The sequence below is a fragment of the Hoplias malabaricus genome, chromosome 3, assembly GCF_029633855.1.
Source record: "Hoplias malabaricus isolate fHopMal1 chromosome 3, fHopMal1.hap1, whole genome shotgun sequence".
NCBI lineage: Eukaryota > Metazoa > Chordata > Actinopteri > Characiformes > Erythrinidae > Hoplias > Hoplias malabaricus.
In genome coordinates, this window is record NC_089802.1 from 20,558,599 (window position 1) to 20,580,461 (window position 21,863).

The window sequence follows — 21,863 nt, forward strand, 5'->3', positions numbered from 1 at the left end:
TGTAGCTTAGGAGGCATGTTTACAAGCGAGACACTTTGAAATACGGCACACTTAAACCTCAACCGCAGAAAAACAGCATAGCGGTTTCTATAAAGGTAATTCAGATATTAAATTTGCTTTTAGCATCTTTCATCTCTCTGGCTGTTGCTGAAACTGTTTTCCTTGCTATTGTTATGTTTGAAATAAGATCCAAAAAGGTGATATTCTAAGGTTGTTGATGGTCTTCGGAAGTTAAATCAAAATGCTATTCCTTTCTAGCATTAAAGCCACCGATTTTTATTTATGTCTTTCAAACCTGACGCAAATCAAAACAGGAAAACATTTAAGAAAATATATCTCACGTTTTATAGACTTTTAAAGATTGCGTTTAGTCTGAACAATCCAATATCATATAAAAATTGCAAATTGAAAAGCGTGCCATATTCAAAATTTTAATTATACATTCCATCATAACATACAATAATGTTAATACATTTTATGTGTGCAAATCTTACATGGCTGCATGGTACCTACTACCTACACTACTCTACTTGGCTTTTTTTGCTTTTCCATTATATCTGGAACCTGGTACTGAGTGTTTTTGAGTATTTTTAATACCTGCTTACTTGTGATTCCAAGTGAGCCAAGTACTAAAATGGCACATACAAAGTTTACAGGGTGCTAATTTGACTCAGAGAAAGTAGGCATTTGTAAATCTAACTGATTGACAATGGCAGCTCATAATATTATGCCATGGAGTTTGAAGAATTACTAATGGTGGCTGACAAAAATCCATTGAGGGTTGGATGGTGCAACAAGTTTATATTCTATTGTTTCTATCTATTTGTGTGGTTTTTATACATTACATTTCATGCCTGTGTTGTTTAGGCTGAAACACTGAAAACAGCAGTAGTGTAACAGTATCTATGTAATTTATTTTTTTAATTGCCATAAAAAAAACAATAACATTTAAAACCTTGACTTATGAGTCAATCAACTTACAATTGTTCCAAGATACGAGCCGTCACTCGTTCGACGTTTTGCTTTATGATGCCAGCTGAGATCTGAGCAAGCTTAGGACACTCGCTACAAGGCTCAAAACATGGTAACACAAAACGCGTTAACGTGTTAACATCTTAGCTTAGTTTGATCTTTTTCTGCTCTGTCGCTGTTGTGTGCTCAACTAGAGATGCACAGAAGGATAACCAATGGAACTGAACACTCTGAGAAGCCAACACGTTTTGAGCCCAAGGGCGTTGCATTTTCCAGCGAATGTTCAGTTCACTTGGTTATCCTGCCATGCATCTCTAGTTAAGCAGAAAAAGATAAAACTCTCCCAGCATCCTCTACCTCCGCCAGCATCTTTGTCTGATCTTCAAGCTAAAAACACTTAATTGAACCAGGTTATTTCATTACATTCTCTTGTATTATGTGTTTTTTTCTAAATTTGTAATTTTTTCTTATTTACAAATGTGTGTGTGTATGGGGGGGATTAATGGCATTTCAATTCATTTTAAAGAGGAAATATAATTTGATATACGAGCAAACCGAGTTACAAGCTAGTTTACAGAACGAGTTACACTTATAAGTCAAGGTATTACTGTATCATGTTTGTAATGTCTTCAATTAAACTTTCTTTTTTTGAGCACACAACACCCAGGTCCCTGGAGCTGTGTGACTGCGACACTACCGGATGCACCACTGTGCCACCCGTTCCCCAAATTACGTATCTTAAACATTAGATATTTAGACATTAATAAAATAAAAATAAAGCTTGGTTCAGTAAAATTAAGCATACAACACAGTCTTATTTGAACCAGTGTAAGCAATAGTACACACTGGGTCAGTAGGTTATTTTTATGCATTAGAACTCTTGCTGTAATAATGAATGTGGCCACCATATTTTGCAAGCTGTTTCCCTTTGCCTAAGAGCTGTAAACCACAACACTGGTGTACCATAAACTTAAAACAAGAAGCACGATCAGATGAAAATATGCTCCACTAAAACTAGTCACACAGAAACAAAACACCTGTACAAAACAAAATGCCTGTAACTGTAACCATAATACATAGCCAACTTTTTGGAGAGTGACTGGTCCAACATTTCTTCTGAAATGAAGGATAAAGTGTGATTTTTTATTAGTTTTTATTTAGTAACAGCCTGTACTTCTCTTATTATTTTAGGCTGAAGTAATGCACATGTAGTGTTTGTTGGTCTTAAAAGTGACTTATTTAAACTTAACCCAAGCAAAGCACTATTACTTGTAAAAGTTTACTTGTATACTCAAGCAGACACACACCATTTACTTCTTTTTAAAAGTCTTGCTTTTATAAACTTAGTATTGTCACAGAGCAAATCATTCCCTGTATGCTGAGAGGTGTTATTTAGTGTAAGGCAGCAATGATGTGAGAAACACGTAGGAGTTAATGAAAGGCATTTATTGCATTACACTATGAACAACTTCTGCTTGCCGGAATATCTTCCCATTTTAAACTCTGCTGATAAATGGGGCAGGTCACGTTTTCTGAGTGATGGTTGACTCCTTAGGCATCCAGTGTACCAGTATGTGATGTTAACACTTTACCACCAGGGTCTCTGAGCCCACTTAAATAGCCATGGTGTAAAAACTGAAGCCTAATATAAAAAAAACATATTGATCATACAAAAGTTTATTGATTTCATTTTCTGTTTTATTGCACTGTGAAGTCTTGGTCCAGAGCCCACCCAGAATCACTGGGCGCAAGTCAGGAATACACCCTGGAGGGGGCGCTAGTCCTTCGCAGGGTGACACACACTCACACATTCATTCACAAACCTATGGACACTTTTGAGTCTCCAATCCACCTACTGACGTGTGTTTTTCAGACTGTGGGAGGAAACCGGAGCACCCGGAGGCAACCCACGCAAACACAGGGAGAACACACCAACTCCTCACAGACAGTCGCCAGGAGTGGGACTTGAACCCACGGTCTCCAGGTCCCTGGAGCTGTGTGACTGCGACACTACCTGCTGCACCACCATGCCATATTTTGTACAAAATCTCTGATACATCTAGGTCACTAGCCTCAGTATTATGTTTCGTAATGTGAAAAATTAATGGAAACCACACCTTAGTGCATTGTAGTAAATGCATGTGCTTGGACCAAACAGGGCCAGATTAAATTAGTTTGGTGCCTGGGGCATTTCAGATTTGGTGCCATATGCCCAGAAACTCAATGAATAGTTCATTGATATATTGCCATTGATAGTAATCCACCCATAATCTAATGAAAATAAGATCATGAAAATATGCTAATGAAATAAAACCAAAATAACACAATACAGTGCTTATACTTTTGATAAAATGTCACCAGTCATTCGGTGTGCTGAAAGCAACTGCACATGATTTTAAAATCATCACAATCCATAACATTAGTTGGGTATAAAGTCCCACAGTATTGGACTATGAAACAGTTACATTGAATTTTCTTATTTTTGAAGCACCATCCACTACCTCTGGGATGAGCTGGAGTGATTTATAACGCTCTACTGACTTAATGCCATTAAATCCTCACAAGAATGTTCCATTCAAAATCTATTGTAATCTATTTTAAAGTCTTCCCAGAAGTGTACTAGCAGTTACTGAAAGAAGAACAAAACTCTTTATTTCAGAAGAAATGCTGAATAAGCAGGTGTCCACAAATATTTGGCCTTAATATGTAAATTCCAGAATTGGGGAAAAAAATAAACAGGACTGCTGTTAATGCAGCAAATATAAGTCATGTACTGCATGTCCAGTGCAAGTGTGTGAAACCATGCAACCCTTCAAACAGCTGCATGAGTAATATACTCCATGCCCTTTTCTCACAAAATAAACATTACTAGTTGGGTAATGGGCCTATTTTTTGTTTGGGAATAAAAAGGCCTTTATCATTGTAGCAATTGAAAGCAAGCTGTCTGCAAATGTGTCAAATTAAACAGGTCACTGAATTGTCTTATTGTAGTAAGTCAAGGTGACTGGATTTATGGCATAATCATTAAAGATTATAAGATTATAACACAACTCTAGCCAACTTGACTTACTTAAGCACAGATTATACCCCACAAAGGTTGAAACACATGCAACTAGAGCAAATTTAATTTCCATGTTTACAGCTTCAGAAACATATTCCCAGTGTGCAGGCAATGGAAAATGATATTGTCTGCACAACATCCATTATCGTGGACTTTCAGCTGTGGACAGAGGCCACACTGACCTTCTCGAAATTACAGAGCCAAGGAAAGAACTGAAATCAATTCTCAACTGTATATTGTTGCTCTGTTCTGTTTTTGGTAGCAGCGTATTGGATTTGTGACTAAGTATGTCAGAATGGTGTCTCTTAATGTCTGGATGACTTAATTTCTCAAAAATGTAAAAATTAGCTGTATTTAAACTAATACTTAAAGAAACCCTAACTTTATTTTACGTTATATTTACATTATATGTAAGAAAGTCATCTCACAATCTCGAATCTCGGGTCTCTCGGCTGGAAATGGATTAGGCAAGGTTATGCATCTCTGTATGGTGTGCAGGAGGCATGGCAAGCATTCACTGAATTCTTTGGAATATTACTTTCTATATTCACACATGGACTCACTCTGACATCACCCAGACTGTGTACTAGGAGGCTGACAGGATAAAGTCCATGTAACATACAAAGTATTTTGGGGATGAAGATATTCTTAGTGATATGAAAACACACTGAAAAGTACTTTCATCGATTTCAAGAACAGACTATTGCAAGAAAATAAATTATATATTAATTTGAAACATATTTAATTAAATGCATTTAATGTACAATTACAATATTAAAGGCTTCTTTTTTTCTAACATAACATGGTTCATCTGATATTTTGTAACCAAACCACCTCCACAATTCTCTCCCCTTTTTTGGACAAATTCCTGTCTGAGTCACATTCCACTGTATTTCACTGTAGCTAAATGACTCATGTATAAAACGTATGCTGTATTATGGTAACTGCATGACGTCATTAAGTCAGAATATCACTAATATCAGGATACTTATTTTTTAAATCGTTTTAAAAATGATATTATTGCGAACGATACGATATGGCACAGCCCTAATTGGCATTCACACATACAGCTCCTACAGGTAATATCTGGGTTATGTATGTTTGAAAGGGATGTAAGACAGATAAATAGCAGATATGTCAGATAATACATTAATACTTACAGAAGATAAGGCAGAATGTTTTATATATAAACCTATTTTTGATAAATAAGTTAGCTATATACGTCTATTTGCTACATGAGTCGGTATATTCAATAACTGCCTTAGATACATATTGTAATTGTTTCATGATACTTGGTGATTTTGTCAGTTAATATTTCAAGAATATTAGCCACTATTTTGATGTACCAAACCGAAACGAACAAGTTAACAGTATTTTCTCCCGAGTTTGTCAAGAAGGCCTTCCACGGGAAATCAGCGCTGCGCTTCTCTTGTCTCAGTAAACAGCTCTGTTCAACAGTCGTCCGTAGCTCCGCCCCTTCTGGCTCTTTCCGCGCCCTAGCCAATAATCCTAGTCCGGCCGCTGATTGGTCATTTTGTTTTGTGATTGTAACTTGATTGGTCACAGTGAGCAGAGCCTATAATTTAATTGTCCATTCTGTTTCATATCTTCCGTCTGATAAGGCACATTGTTATGTGTGTGCCCTCTGATTGGCTGCTAGGTCCTGTTTCTGTTCTTTAATTGGTGGAGACATTGAGGGGGCAGTCCTATGGCTGAGGAGCTGTGGTAAAAATCCGCTGTGCCATTCTAATGCTGTGGGACTGCGGGGGGTGTGCCAGCGGAGAAACGTTCACAGAGAGCGGCCAGACATGAGCAAACACACCGTGGAAAGAAGGAAAAAAGTGATTCCTTTTTAACTCGTGTGGAATTTGCTTGTTTTCACGGCGAACTCTGTTGGTATTTTGCCGCTGATTTTGGGTATCACTGCGTTTACGAATGAACTGCACCAGGTGAGAGTTACGTTAGGTTTGGAGTTTAGTGCGTCATTAACTAAACTGGAAAAAGTGGAGCTGGAGGGACGATGGGAGTTTGGGAAGACGAAACGTTCTGTTTAACCGAAGCTTTAGCGTGGTTTAATTGACTTGTTTTGGATTTTTCTTCAGTTACTGTGACTTGTTAGGTTCGACAGTTTATCACTGCCCTTGTTCCCTTCGCCTTTGTTTATTTCTCTTGGTCATTTAGCTTCCAAATCCATTTAAGGACCTAACGTTAGCCTTCGCTCACTGCAATTCAAAGCCTTCAATTCAGTTCAGAACCTTTGGTCGAATGACATGTTTTGTAGACTTTTTATAAGTAAATTTTAGTGACCACTTCATCTGCAGGGGATTATATATTTATTATATCTGGAATATTGTGTACTTTTTATATTCATGCAGTTAAAATATTGGGGGAGGCTAACTTTATATGTACTTATGTTCCCAGTAGACTTGTTAACTTTCTTTCACTTGGAAAAGCTACAGATCGTCTAACTTCACCAGGCATGTAATTTCACAAGGCAGAATCAGCATTTGTATATGACGGAAAAAAATGGTCATTTCAGTATATTCAGCATACATTCATCACACTATATTCAGGCATGTATTTATTGTATCAACATCAATATGTGCTCTCTTTGCCTATATTTTTATATTAAAAAAATCGCTGTAATCCATTATGTATGAAAATGTATGCATCTACATTTAACAACTTGTGCAGACTTCATCAATGATGCATTCTTTCTCCAACAACAGGGTTTTGCACATCTTGAATCCCAGGCCGATGCCCTCTCCGATCATGCCTGTGGACGTGGCCATGAGAATCTGCTTGGCGCACTCTCCCCCCCTCCGCAGCTTCCTCAGTTCATATGAGGACTGCAAGTCTAGGAACCTGCTCAACCAGTACAAACCACTGAGGCCGTGCATCAGTTCCAAGCCGGAGGTTGACCCCTCCAACCGAGGATGGAAGAATCCTAAAGGCAAAGCCAAGAAAAGGGTTGTCTTTGCCGACTCCAAGGGAATGTCCCTCACAGCCATCCATGTATTCAAGGAGTTTGAAGAGGACCCTCTCTCTGACTTGCAGTTTGAGCTGTCAGACTTGGAGAATGCCATTGTGGGCCTGAAGGTGGAGAAGGAGAAGAGTTTCATTTTGGACTTCCATCAGCCTGCTGCCGACTACCTGGACTTCCGGAATCGACTCAAAAAGAACATGGTGTGTTTAGAGCACTGTGTGATCCAAGATAAAGCTCTCAGTGGCACGGTGAAAGTCAGCAATATAAGTTTCGAAAAGTCAGTTCAGGTCCGGATAACATTTGACTCTTGGAAAAGTTACACAGACTTTCCCTGTGCCTACATGAACAATGTTTATGGTTGTGCGGACATTGACACCTTCTCCTTTGCCATCGACCTGCCTAGCCATGTGCCCATTGGAGATAAAGTGGAGTTCTGCATATCCTACAAAACACACAACCAGATATACTGGGATAATAATGATGGCAAGAACTACAGGCTGATAAATGAAGACACAGAGAGTGATCATCCCAACCATGTCACTCAGACACCATCTGAAATAAAGAGTGCAGGCAAAAGGCCAGAGATGGAGTTTGATCAGTTTGGGAGCCCAAGGACATCCAGTGGCTTTTTTCCTGAGTGGCAAAGCTGGGGTCACATCGAGAACAATACCCCCTACTGGTGAGGCCCATCAAGGCCACAGGAAGTTCTATGGGTAATATCTGTAATGTGAGGAAGTATTGAAAATGAAGATCCTGGCTCGATTTCAGAATTGTCAGATATAAGGTTGTACTAATAAATACATACTAAAATAAGTAGAAGTTAAAGTTTAAAAATAAGCCATTAATTTGTCTCTCAAGCCCTTCAAAACCTGTGTCCTTTAATGGCTGTACTCCTGATTCAAGTGTGAAAATGTCTAATTGGGGGCATAATTTATTGGCAAATTTAGGAATAAAATATATTTTTAAACAGTTCCAAAAATGAACATTTTTCACAAGCTACACTTAAAACTACATGCAATTTAGCCAGCTGCAGGACTTGAGATAATAGGTAATGGTTTAATTTCTCCTAGTTGTACTGTGCACTAAAGAAATTACAAAATTTAATGTGTTCTAAACTGATAAATGTTATAACATATTGCCTTCCTTTGTAATTCTGATTGTTAGTCAAATTTTTTGTGCTATAAAGGCATTAGCTATTTGAAAATTTCCATCTTTTGACAAGGGCAATTTTCTTTCCTTTTTGGAAACAAGACTATTGTGCAATTGTTTCTTTTTAATAGATTTTTTTTTTCTCGTTTTAAATGCTTAACTTGAAGATCAGTATACAACATTTGAGAAAAATCATCAATCTTGCCCTATGGCTACTCTGAAACACTGCGTTTATTTAAGGAGGATCTATCTCCTGCTTGTGGATTGTGACTGATCCAGTGGAGGGGATTTTGCACTTTAAGATGCCTTTTCTTAATCAAAGAATGTGAAAGTGGGATAATTTGGTACAACAGGAAGATGCTTCACATTGAAGTTTAATTTATTTTTGTGGTACCATTTTATCAGCCACTTTCCAGATGAAGCAATAATCTGAAACTTATGCATTACTGAAACCAATAGAAAAAACACTGCTGGCCATTAAATGAAAATTTCTCCGTTCATGCACATTTTCATACATCTTTTCAGTGGGTTTTTTTTTTTTTTTTTATATAAATGTAAAGCATTGTAAATACACTGAATTGTTTTTCTCTCTCTCTCACTGTATCTCCTTCTTCATGTTTGCTGCTGTGGATTAGTTTGTCAGTGTTTCGCTGCTTTGTTTTATAGGCCTGTGGCATGTGAAGAACCCTCCTGGCACTTGAGATGAATTATGAGGGGGAAAAATGAATGTTATTTAATGGTAATGATAGTAAGTGTAGTTATCCAGACAGAAGTCTGTGTGGAGTCAGCTACTGAATGAGATTAGTTTTTGCCTTTCTCATGCTTGTTTCCTCCCTGTCTTCTAATGGAGAAAGAAAATGGTCTGGTTGATAAACTTTCGAATGATGTTGTTGGAAATGCTGTTTATTCCAGAGATGGATTATGTATGTTGAATGTATAAAAAGGCTGCACGCACTGTGGTGCATGCCTGGTATGTTTTTTACAGAAGGTCATCTGAAATAATTTACAGATTCCCATGTTCCTTTTTAGAAATAAAACCTAATGTTTGTACTGTAAAAAGGCTCATGTCTTGATTATGGAATATACCCTGCATGAATATTGGTGATGATGCTCACTTAGATGTACATAATATCATTTGACATTTTGTCAGTTGTTGCATGTTCAGACATGAGGCTAAATCTGATTAAATACAGCTTTTTACATGCCAAGAATAACATCACATTCCAACTGCTGAATTATTAGTCTTTTTATTATTATTGTAAATTAGAGCACCTCTGGTAACACCAATATTTACACGGTGTAAGACATAAGGAGGTTTATTTTGTCTTTTGGCCTAGACTGGCCTGATTAAAGCATACCTCATGACTGAGTTGGTAATGTTTACATGGCTTGGGGATATTCAGTAGAACTGACTTGGTGCAGTGCTTTTAGTGAATCCCCTGATTTGAATCAGAGGGGGAGGGGTACTGTTTTTCCTTTGGGAGTTTGATAAAAAAAAAAAGAACAGGCAAAAAAGGAAAAATCTCCCAACTCCCCTCAGCCTCTTCCTCTCATTACAGGCCACTGAACACAGAAATAATCAGGCAGTGGATGGTTTATTTTGGGAAAACTTCCAGCTGCACAGAGGATATTTAAGGTCATTGCAGCCGTGAATGTGAAGTCAGAACCTACACGACCTGTTTAATTCGGATTTCACTTATGCTGTGTAATATCTAGGCCTAACAGGATGTTTCAAACACATGTAGCTAGTCAGTGTTTAGAAAACTTTCTTCCCTTCTAACCACATTTACTGACATAGATTATGTTTCTTTCAAAACAATCGGCTTGCCAATATTTACTTCCCAAATATTTGACACCAGCGGAAAAAAAAGGTGATCATGTGGTATCACTGACCTGCCAACAGTCATAAAGCTGCATTTACCCCACCAACGAGTCAGTCATGTTTAAGGTTAGTTTGAAGGTTATTTTGTTTGCTAAAAGAGTACATTTTCTTTTGTAAAAGAGTATTATGGGTAATTTCTGTCTTGGCAGTCACAGCACCTGTTTTTAAGGAGTTCAAACGGACTCTCCCACACTCCCCCACATTTTGTATATCTTTAAAAAAAACCTGTTTTATGGCTCACTCTGATTAAACATGACACACTGGCAGACAAAATGCTGATTAAAATTCCTGCTATTATATTGCTGTTTACAAAATGTCTGCCAGTGATCAGATAAAGAACTGTTATTCTTCTAATGCAATGAGACGAAGTGCGATACACTCATTTATAGAGGTGGTTCCAATTATTTTGGAGACTTTTCATTATCTGGTCATTAAAGGTGACGTTCGAGATTTAAAAAAAAAAATTTTCATGGATGTTTCCTCATCTGTTGCTAGCTCACCAGTCTGTTTGTATGCTTGAAACCTTTCTAAGGAGACAGACACGGGTTCGATGGCCAAAGCGAATAATAATGGGGACAAGGGGCAACCCTGTCTAGTCCCTAGAGACAGTGGAAAATGTTCTGAGCTGATACCATTGGTGTATATACTCGCTCTAGGGCAGGTATAAATTAATTTTATCCAAGAGATAAATTTGTCACCAAATCCAAATCGACACAAAACTGCAAACAGATACTTCCACTCCACTCAGTCAAACGCCTTTTCAGCATCCAATGAGATAATGACTTCAGGAAAAAAACGGGAATGGTTTGAATGAATTACATTTAAAAGGGTTCGAACATTAAAGAAAAGATGCCGACCTTTAACAAAACCATTTGGGTCCTTTTGATTAAGATGCCTTTTCTTAATCAAAGAATGTGAAAGTGGGATAATTTGGTACAACAGGAAGATGCTTCACATTGAAGTTTAATTTATTTTTGTGGTACCATTTTATCAGCCACTTTCCAGATGAAGCAATAATCTGAAACTTAGGCATTACTGAAACCAATAGAAAAAACACTGCTGGCCATTAAATGAAAATTTCTCCGTTCATGCACATTTTCATACATCTCTTCAGTGGTTTTTTTTTTTTTTTTTTTTTTTTTTTTTTATATAAATGTAAAGCATTGTAAATACACTGAATTGTTTTTCTCTCTCTCTCACTGTATCTCCTTCTCCATGTTTGCTGCTGTGGATTAGTTTAGTCCTGTGATATTATGTCTGGAAGGACATATTCTAAAAAAAAAGCTAAGACTTTGGCCAAGATTGTGAGATCTACGTTTAAGAGAGATAAAGGTCTGTATGAAGAACATGTAGTGGGGTCTTTATCTTTTTTCAAAAGAACAGAAATGGATGCCCCTTGCAGTGTTGGAGGGAGGGAGCCTGATAACAAAGATTCCTCATAATTGAATTTTTTAAAGAATTCTATTGTAAAACCATCAGGACCAGGTGCTTTATTGGTTGGCATGGAGCTTATGGAGCGAAATATCTCCTCTAAGGTCAAAGGGAAGTCAAGATCATCTGCAATAAGGGAATTTATGGAGGGAAGTTCCAAATTATCAGCAAAGGAGGACATCTCTGTATCATCAGTCGGAGATTCAGATTGATATAGTAAGGAATAGAATGTTTTAAAACTGGAATTAATAAATAGGGGGTCAGAGGAGAGTGTGCCATTAGAGTCTGTGATGTGAAATATTGACCGGGATGTTATTTGTCTTTTTAACTGATGAGCCAGAAGTGTTGATGGTTTTTCCCCCTGCTCAAAATAAGTGCTACGCGTACGAAGAAACAACTTCTCACCTTCAGCTGTAGTGTTTAAGTCAAATTCAGTTAGTAACTCCAATGGTTTTTTTAATAGCTGAGGTGATGGACTAGTTGAATTGAGTTCATCTACTTTAGTAATTTCAGTGAGCAGACTTTGTAGTTTAAGCTTATGAGTTTTGTTAAGACGGGCCGTATAAAATATTATTTGTCCATGTAGATAAGCTTTGAGTGATTCCCATAAAAGAGAGTAGGAGATGGAATCATTTTTTTTTGAGGGTTATATACTCATCAATAGAAGAAGAAATAAAGTAGTTAAAAGCATCGTCAGAAAGAAGAAGATGATTAAACTTCCAAGGAACTATGAACCTGTGACAATTTGGAAAAGTAATGTTAACAGCTACAGGGGCATGGTCTGAGATAACTATTGGATGATAGCTAATATTATTAACCTTTGAAATAAGAGAACTGTTAATAAAAAAAATAATTAATACGTGAATATAATTTGTGCGGATATGAATAAAAAGAAAGCACTTTGGCAGAGGGATTATAAAATCTCCAAGGGTCAACAAAACCGTTTTTTGACATAAAGTCAGCGATAGCTTGTGATATTAAAGAGCAGGGCATTGAGCAAGAGTCTGATCTATCAAGATTTGGGTCCATTGTGCAGTTTAGATCTCCTCCTAGTATTAAAAGGTGAGTGTGTAATGAGGGAATTGATTGGAGTTACTTGTGGGCGAATTCTGGGTTGTCAAAATTTGGAACATAGATATTTACCAATATTACTTTGGTAGTAGTTAATTTTGGTATTAGGTACCACGTAATTACCAGGTAATTTGATATTAGGTACCACGCGTGATCAGATATCTGCCATTCACATCCGAAATAGTATCTTCTAAGGTAAATTTGACCGCTCTCCTGATCAATATGGCCACTCCTCTAGTTTTGTAATTAAATGTTGAATGGAAAATGTGGTCAATCCAAGAGCATTTTAATTTGTAGTGATCTTTGTTCTGGAGATGCGTTTCCTGTAGAAATATAATATCAGCATTTAAACGTTTAAGGTGAGCAAATACTTTAGAGCGTTTAATTGGATTATTTATCCCTTTAACATTCCATGTCAAAAAATTAAGATTAGCACCAGGAGCGAATTTAGAATTATTCATTCAATATGTGTTAAATAATATTCAATAATATTCAAACTGTGCCAACTGATGAGGGGAAAAGGAGAGAAGGAGAAAAAAAAAAAAAAACAAAGAGAAAATGTAACCCACCCGCATAAAACCCGTGTATGTTCCTCCAACCAGAACCTGAGGGACTGTGCAAATGCTTAAAAGTGAGCATAACTCCCAAATCAGAAGTTCCCAATGACTCAGCATGAACCCCAAAAGGGATCCCGTGGAGCAAATACATTAACATGAGTTGAATTTCCAATTAACGCAAATATCGATGTAGCCAGAAGTAGCGATGCTGAGTATCCTGGTCGGTTATGCAAGGAAAGTGCCTAGCTTATACATATTAAGGCATAAGACCTGCAACAATGATAATAATAATAATAGTATCTATATTAGAAACATTATTGAAATCAGATAGTGATGTTGGATAATTAGTTCTGGATTACAAACACCATTCCAACTCATCCCAAAGGTATTGGATGGCTCAATGCTGCGATTTTATACCCATGCAGCCCATACTTGGCACTGAACATGGTGACCTTAAACTTATAGAGCATGTAGCTGCTTTTGTTCAAGGTACTTACTGTAAATTTTACAGGAAACTGTTAAAAATATATGTGAAGTTCCAGCTTCAGAATTCATAGCAAACACCATAACACAATGTAACGTACGAAACAGCATGTTGCACGTTATTGTCAAGTTTATGCTGTGTTTTACAGTAAAGTTACAGCATTGTTTTACTTTAGATATTGTTGGTTGGCACCATCTGCTAAAAAAATGGATAAGGCCTACAGTAACAGGCTTAAAGGCAATGTACAGAATTTTAATTAAAAAACACTTTTTATAAAACTCTGAGCCTGTTTTCTGTACATTTGCTAGATTTCTGGAAAAAAGATCTGTTGTTTGTACACAGACCTAACAGTAAATGGGGAAAACAAATGGTTTCGGTCCAAAATGGCTCACAATTTCCCTGTCCATCGCTGGCTGAGCCGCGAGAAATGACATCTTGAGACATTTTGATGATGAAGATAGTTCAGAATGTTGAAAAACATGAAAAGAGATGAGGATACTGTTCTATTTCTGCTTCACAGGTGAGTAACATTGGCTATTTATTTCTGTTAAAGATTACTTAAGGTGGAACAGACTCCAAATTGGGAAACTACTTACTGCATGAAAGTAAATGCATACCCAAAGTGTTACAAAACTAACTAGCTCAATTTACAGATGAGTTTCTTTAGTGATTTAAACAAATCTTATTATAATAAGACGTGTTATTTTCAGTCACATGCACGCTACAGTCGGTTTCTTATGCAAACATACTGTTCCACCTTAAGGGAGGCAGGTATTATGAATAAACACAAACACAAGGGAAATTTGTTTTGCTTTAAGAATTATAGTACCCCAGAATCGTCTATTTTGCCTTTAACCTTGTCTGAAAAGTGGTTTTTTACAAGGTCATTTTTTCTGTTATTACACACTGACCAATATCAGTGCACAGTTATACAGTCTAAGCTAGTGAATTCCAGTTCATTAGAACCTCATGGGTCAGAAGAAATATAATGGCCTCTAGTCCATGACACAAAGTCCACATTTGTCAGCATCTTCAGACTTACGTCAGCAGCTGTCTGGCTCGAGCTGAACTCAGCTGCACTGTGCGGTTCCTCAGCAGATTTAACCTCCTCACAAACACTTTCATTCCTTGGCTCATAACAGAAATCCCTGGCACAGTGGCAACTGCTTTAAACATCAAGCAAAACTAACCGCAGCTCACTATGATATAAATAATACAGCTCTACATAACAGAGGGTTTTAATGATCCCCTGGCAACTGAAAGCAAGATTGTTGTAAGTATATTACAAGATTATTTGGTCATTTTATAGGCATTTTTCCTCGTTATAAGCTAGTTCATAAGCTTTCCATACTGACAGGTAATTGTGCTTGTATTATAGAGCAATGCTAGTATCTCCAGCGCTCATCTTTGAGAGACAGGAGTAAATCAGGCTCCACTCTTGCTTCAGATCTGGAAAAAAAAACCTTGGGATATATCAGTTCAACACTGTGGATCTGAAAGATTGTGTAGCAGTCATAATGCCATTACTGAGAAAAGGAGAAATGCTGGTGTTCTCAGAACAATGGAGGGTTCACTCCAGATCTCAAATTTAGTGAATGTGTTTGATATTGTTTTGATAGTGAGAATCAGTAAATGTAAACAAATTCTGAGACTGAACTTTGGAAGTGTGTATAAACACAAAATTAAAAAAAAAAAAAACTTAAAGCAAGATTTTGAAAATAAAAGAAGAGTAAAATAAAAGAATTTCTAGTTTTTTCACTAGAAAATAAGTAAACAAAAGATTTTATTTGTATTATATAATAAAATATATCAATTATGCAGGCTTAGATGTGCTGTAATGAGAAAAATCCATATTTTATCCCCATTTCTAATAGTGTTCTGTCTTCTTAAAAAAGGATGATGAAAACAAGAGTGAACACAGGGAGGAAAAACCAGGAAAACCAACAGTCAGGTGCTGATGCCTGGGTCACAATGGTGCCCCACAGCTTAAGCAGGACATTGCAGACTTTGAGTGTGAGAAAGTGTGTGTGGTGGAGAGTGTTCAGTTATGTGTGCAATGGTTAATTTCCCTGATTTTATCACAGCATTTTGTGGCTAATGGGAGTATAATGTAAGAGATCGCAGTGACATGCTCTGTGCATTGATCTCAGCATTAGGTGTCAGAAGTGTTAATATCAGAGCAGATGCAGCCCTGAGCATGAGCAGATATGTCACTCTTCCCATCCCACAGTGATCTGTGTGTGTCTGTGTGTGTGTGTGTTTGTGTAGTGAGTCAGCCATTTCCCAACATACAAACAGCACGTCTCTCTCGCTCTCTCTTTCTCTCTCTCTCTCTCACTCTCACACAGCACACCACTAACAACAATACTGACATTTTCTTCTTTTACTTTGTCTCTCTCTCTCTCTCTCTCTCTCAATGTGACTTGGCATTGCAGTGATGTAAACATGACAAGTGCTCACTGATATTGTGCTGTAATAAAGAGCACATATGCAACATTATTCCACATGATAAATAAGTCTTTTTTTGTTTTTTGCTTTCTTGTTTGTTTATTTAGTCATCATCTATTTTAACATGCCTCTAGTTTTGAAAAGGCTAGTTGCCTTACAGTGCTTTATACATGGTCAAAAAAAATTATGTATTTCCATTGTTTCTGGTTTCTTTTTTTTTTTTCACCCATCCACTGCACTTTAACTACCCTTCACCCTCCTTACATTAATTCACATTAAACTTTAAAAACATTTTGGATACAATATGAAGATTTTTATTCAAAAATGCTGTAAAAACATTTTTTGAAAACAACAATTACCCTATATTCCTCCAATAATTGTGTCAGTAACCATAACACAGCCCGGATACACTGTATATTTAAAACTGTAAAGATGCATTGTAACTAGTGATGTTGGCTACTTTAAGGTGCCCCAATGCTAAAAGAGAGGTGTTCAGCTGTATATGAACAGTTTACAAAATAACCACAGAAAACTTTTGCTATAACTTTGAACTATTAACAACAACACAAAGGCCTCCCATTGTTTATAATGACATAGCTGCTATGTCAGTGCGAGTATAACCGCAGAGCTGGATCGCGTCCCCTTGTGTTGTTTACCATGGAATGATGCAGTGGATAACAGCTTAGGAGGGGCAGGGCTAAAGTGGGACGCCCAGGGGGGGATTAAGAGAGGATGCAGGAGTCCTGCTCTTGTAACAGCGGATATCACTGTCATTAGCAGTGCTGCTATAGGCTCAGAGGTCCAGCACAGGCCCAGCCACGTGGCCTGGAGTGCGTCACAGCCTTATGGATTAGCCAAAGTCAATCCAGTGCTGTTTACTCCTGTGGCTCAGGCAGAGATTCCAGATTGTTCATGTACGCTGAGATTATACAGCTCCTGTCGTTTATGTTATTTTTCCGTTATTATAAATAACACAATCTGACTTGTTTAAACACTAACTACAGGCCTTACAGAGTCAGATAAAAATTGTGAAGAAATAAACAGGTGAAACTATGAGACGTCACCACAAATTTAAAACTGGCACTTTTCTGCAAATTCTTGCTATTTCTGTTTATTTTTGTTTAAAATACAGGTGAAAAATACAATATTTAATCATCACTTAAAATCCTCTCTCCAAAATGGTAAACTTTACAGAGGAAGGTATCAATCTTACTAAACTTACTTTAAATGCAAAGGTTTTTTCAATTAATTTTGGAGCAGTTCTATTGGTCACATGTTACAGCATTACGGTGGTGCAGCAGGTAGTGTCGCAGTCACACAGCTCCAGGGACCTGGAGGTTGTGGGTTCTATTCCCGCTCCAGGTGACTGTCTGTGAGGAGTTGATGTGTTCTCCCCGTGTCTGTGTGGATTTGCTCTGGGTGCTCCGGTTTCCTCCCACAGTCCAAAAACACACGTGTGTGTGTGTGTGTGTGTGTCTGTGTTGCCCTGTGAAGGACTGGCGCCCCCTCCAGGGTGTATTCCCACATTGCGCCCAATGATTCCAGGTAGGCTCTGGACCTACCGCGACCCTGAACTGGATAAGGGTTACAGATAATGAATGAATGAATGAATAGAATTACATGGTTTTCTTTTAACTGTTCTAATACTTTTATTTTACTCCAACGTGAAATTTAAGTAAATTTAAGTAAACAATAATACCTGCAGAAGTACAGTGTTCTGTTTTCTGTAGAGAACATTTATTTATTTCCAATAAAATAAATAAATAAATAAAAAAATCAATAAAAACATATGTTTGCTCTGAGGTGCCTAAGCATTGTCATATCTATTTTACATTCAATCATTTAGTCATTTATTAATTCATTGCCTGTAATCGCTTATCCAGTTCAGTGTCATTATTTACATTTATTAATATTATACACAGTGTCCCAACTGGAGTTGTAAAATAATTTATGCTCTCAGTAAGTGCGGTGCTTGTCTAGAATGATATTATATATGTACATTAAATACAAAACAAATACAGAATTATAGTAGTATTTTACTTTAGGGGCGGCACGGTGGCGCAGCAGGTAGTGTCACACAGCTCCAGGGACCTTGAGGTTGTGGGTTCAATTCCCGCTCTGGGTGACTGTCTGTGAGGAGTGTTCTCCCCGTGTCCGCGTGGGTTTCCCCCGGGTGCTCCAGTTTCCTCCCACAGTCCAAAAACACACATTGGTAGGTGGATTGGCGACTCAAAAGTGTCCGTAGGTGTGAGTGAATGTGTGTGTGTGTCACCCTGTGAAGGACTGGCGCCCCCTCCAGGGTGTATTCCTGCCTTGCGCCCAATGATTCCAGGTAGGCTCTGGACCCACCGCGACCCTGAATTGGATAAGCGGTTACAGATAATGAATGAATGAATTTTACTTTTGTAAAATGTGTTGTGTACTAGTGTGAAGAACAAAAGTTGCTTCCTAGTGAATAACTTTAGATACATATATATTGGATATAATATATATATATATATATATATATATATATATATATATATATATATATATATATATATATATATAAATATATATTAGATACCCAGTTACTGTGAGCCTCTGATAGGGCAAAGTGTGACTGCCCCTCCCACCAGCAGTTGTTCCACTGCAGAGTTTACAATTAAGTGAACAGAGAGGAGTCAACCATGAAAAAACAGAAAGATTTATCTTTGAGATTTAGCACTTTATCAGATATATATAAAGTGCACCACTTCTCTAACAAGGACTGATTGCCAGTGGCTGTAGTCAGTCTTGCCCTACATCTTAACAGGGACCAAAAATGAAACAATGCTCTAATAAAATGTGCTAGACCTCCACAAAATAAGAACATCTATTTTCTTTCTAGGTGTGAACACATAGGAGTAAACACTCAGTAGGTTTTGCTAGACATTGTATTTATGCTGTGTTTAATTCTTTATGTTTCTTTCTAGGTATCAGCTCTAGCCCTGTTCTGACAGTGTCTGAGCTCAAGCATGTTTTAGTCTCCAACCTATTTATATTAGCTAGGATACAAACTGTCGCTGTGCATAAGAGCATCTGCTAAATGCCGTAAATGTAAATTCTGACTTACATTCTGTATCAGCTTTTGAAATAGTGATTGCATAATCTCATACTACTATGTTTCTATGTATATGGGCTATTTCATCCCAGCTTATATTCGGTGCACCACAACCCCAGGCCTTTTCCACAGTCTTATGGATTAGTGAAAATCAATCAGTGCATTTCTGTGGCTTCATAACGCTCCTATAATCTATACAATTAGATTAGTGAACAATTTAATTAGTGAGAAATGCTGTGCTGTTATATCTATTTTTTCACCCTCATTCTGAACACTTATAGCAAAGTTAAAAATAACTGTCACTATATATAAAAACCCAGCCATTTTTACAACGTGCCCATCTGTGAATGCATACAGTCATACAGTTCAGATACAGCCACTGGGAAAACACTTACTAGTGTACCAGCCGTGTACTATAGTATTACATAACCTCATACTCATATTTTACCTGTGTATATTGGGGATTACATCTCTGGCTGGGATTCAGGGAGTATAATTCAATATTGCATGCAGGATAGACCTTGCTATGCCACTCAGTTTAACTTCCGAAGTGTTAAGTCTGTTTGTTTAGTTTTAGAAGATCTTATAGATCGCACTTAAGTTCGGATGCCTAAATTGTAACCTAAATAAGCTCTATTCTTATAGAAAAACTCAGACAAAGCCTTGTAAATTGGATTTGTGATATATGTACCGTAATTTAAAAAATAAATAAATTTAAAAAAGGCTGATGGAATGCAGCTGCAGCCCTGCTCTGTGAAATCCAAGTGAGACATTAATATAGCTTTATCCTGAGAGGTGGGGTGAAGAGGTTATGGCAGAATAGCAGTAGTACAGCTTGGAGATCCAGTTATTTGAGTTGGATTCATCTGCCAAGAAACAGAAGCAGAAGCGAGCTAGGGTTAAACTTCAACAGATGGAGACGGAAATTAAAAAGCTCACCAGAAAAAGTCATCCCTTATTCCTCCTCTTTGTAGTGGCACGCTCGGCTACGGCCTGGCCAGACCTTGCTGGATTTTTACGCTTATGGAAATATGAGGGTGCAAGAATCTCTCCCTGTCAAGCTAACCACAGGCTTAGAGGCAATATCAAACAATCATACCAACACTAACAACAACCTCGGAGCTGTGGCTGAGGGAATCCAGGTATCTTCAAAGGCAAGAGAGGTCAAGGGTTACCCTTCAGGTTATAGAGTGCTGAGCTTTATTACATTCAAGCACGTTTCTATCATCCTGGCACACTGAGAAAGACATTCCATAGACCTTCCCTCACTTATAACTGGGAGATCTGCAAGGAAAGTCGTATGGGCCCTGGTCAGCTACCATATTTGTTGATCCACCCCAGACCCCCCCACCCCCCAACCCCCCAACCCCCCCACCCCCCCCCACCCCCACCCCCCACCCACTTTAGTTATTTCCGATAACAACCACTAAATTGGTTTCCAAAATAACATGCTTACTACAAGACAAGTGAAACCAGCTACTGGTTCTTTATGAACGGACACTAATAAAATATCACTGGACAGATAAACATGATTGGAGGACACCACTAACTGCCCAATTCTGTCAGCTAAATGACTCCTGCATTGGTAAGGTCCTGTAATTTTTAAAATAAATATGTACACCTCCTTTACAGAAATAATGTAAAAAAAATAATGGTTAATGTAAAATGTTAGGAAACAGAGTTCCAGGGACCTCAGAGGCAGCACTCAGAACTCAAATGTGCAGGAAAATACTTCTTGAGACAGCAGAGCTTTATAACATTCTGAGTTATCCTCAGAGTTACATTATCATCCATTCAAGCAAAACAAATACTTAGATTCCTTTTTACCACTGCCAACAAAAAACGGAACAGAACTAAGTCAAGTAAAAAGAAAAGGACAATTTTATTGCACACACTTATTTAATCCAGAGTGGTTTCTGGCAGAAATATCACACAAACACAAAGGTCTAGGTGGAACTTTACTGGTTTATGGGGCATGCTCATTCCCACCTGTTGGTTGGTAACCAATTCCATTTGTTTCACTTAAAGGCAGTGCTGCCTCCAGAACCACTTTGAATAGTGATTTTGTCTTCTATGTAGGGATGGGCAGTAGCCACATTTTTTATACCATCATACTTATGACACATACACATCATAAATTCCACACTCACTATGAGATAACATCCACATTTTTAAATACCAGTATACGGTATTATCGTTATATTGTTCAACCCTACGTTAGTTTCTTTGTTGCATTTGTGTGGGTTTCCTCACGTCTTCTGCTTTCCTTCCTCAACACAAAAGCACATGTTGGTTTGTGGACTGTGTGTATGTGTATGTGTGTTTGAGAAAGAGAGAGAGAGAGAATGACTGAGTGGAGTGGGAATGGACTATTTAGGGGGCCTTCCTGCTTTTATTCAGTGATTCCAGGTAGGCTCTGGATCCACTGCAACCCTCATCAGAATAAAGATTTTAGAGGAAATTAATAAATTAAAACCCATCTTCTTCATGTCAAACATGTGTAGAAAAATGTGTATTAAAAATGACATGAACGGGTAAATAATGTTTTAGATTTATGTTTTAGAAAGTCAGCAACACCTCACTTGACTGGGAGTGACCAAATTTCAACATAAGACGGTATGTTTCTTTTCAAGCCGCTCAAGGACTCTGTGTCAGATCCAAGCTAGACCGGCAGTTAAAAGAGCAGGGAAACCGGACTGTGCTGTACTTAGACAAGGCGAGTCCCTGTGGGGAAGGTCAG

At 37.7% G+C, this 21,863-nt stretch overlaps 1 protein-coding gene across 3 annotated transcripts; it reads left to right on the forward strand.

Annotated features, from left to right (window-relative positions):
• Positions 1–9,221, forward strand: ppp1r3cb (protein phosphatase 1, regulatory subunit 3Cb). Of its 3 annotated transcripts, XM_066666493.1 has the most exons (3): positions 5,726–5,982; positions 6,458–6,606; positions 6,763–9,221. In XM_066666493.1, exons 2-3 carry the CDS (start codon positions 6,560–6,562, stop codon positions 7,700–7,702), a joined length of 987 nt encoding a protein of 328 aa, XP_066522590.1. In that variant the 5' UTR covers positions 5,726–5,982; positions 6,458–6,559; the 3' UTR covers positions 7,703–9,221. The 3 variants fall into 3 exon arrangements, with proteins under 3 accessions (XP_066522592.1, XP_066522590.1, XP_066522591.1); XM_066666495.1 differs by lacking the exons at positions 5,726–5,982; positions 6,458–6,606 and adding an exon at positions 1–95; XM_066666494.1 differs by lacking the exon at positions 6,458–6,606 and having other exon boundaries at positions 5,733–5,982.
• The last annotated feature ends 12,642 nt before the right edge of the window (positions 9,222–21,863 follow it).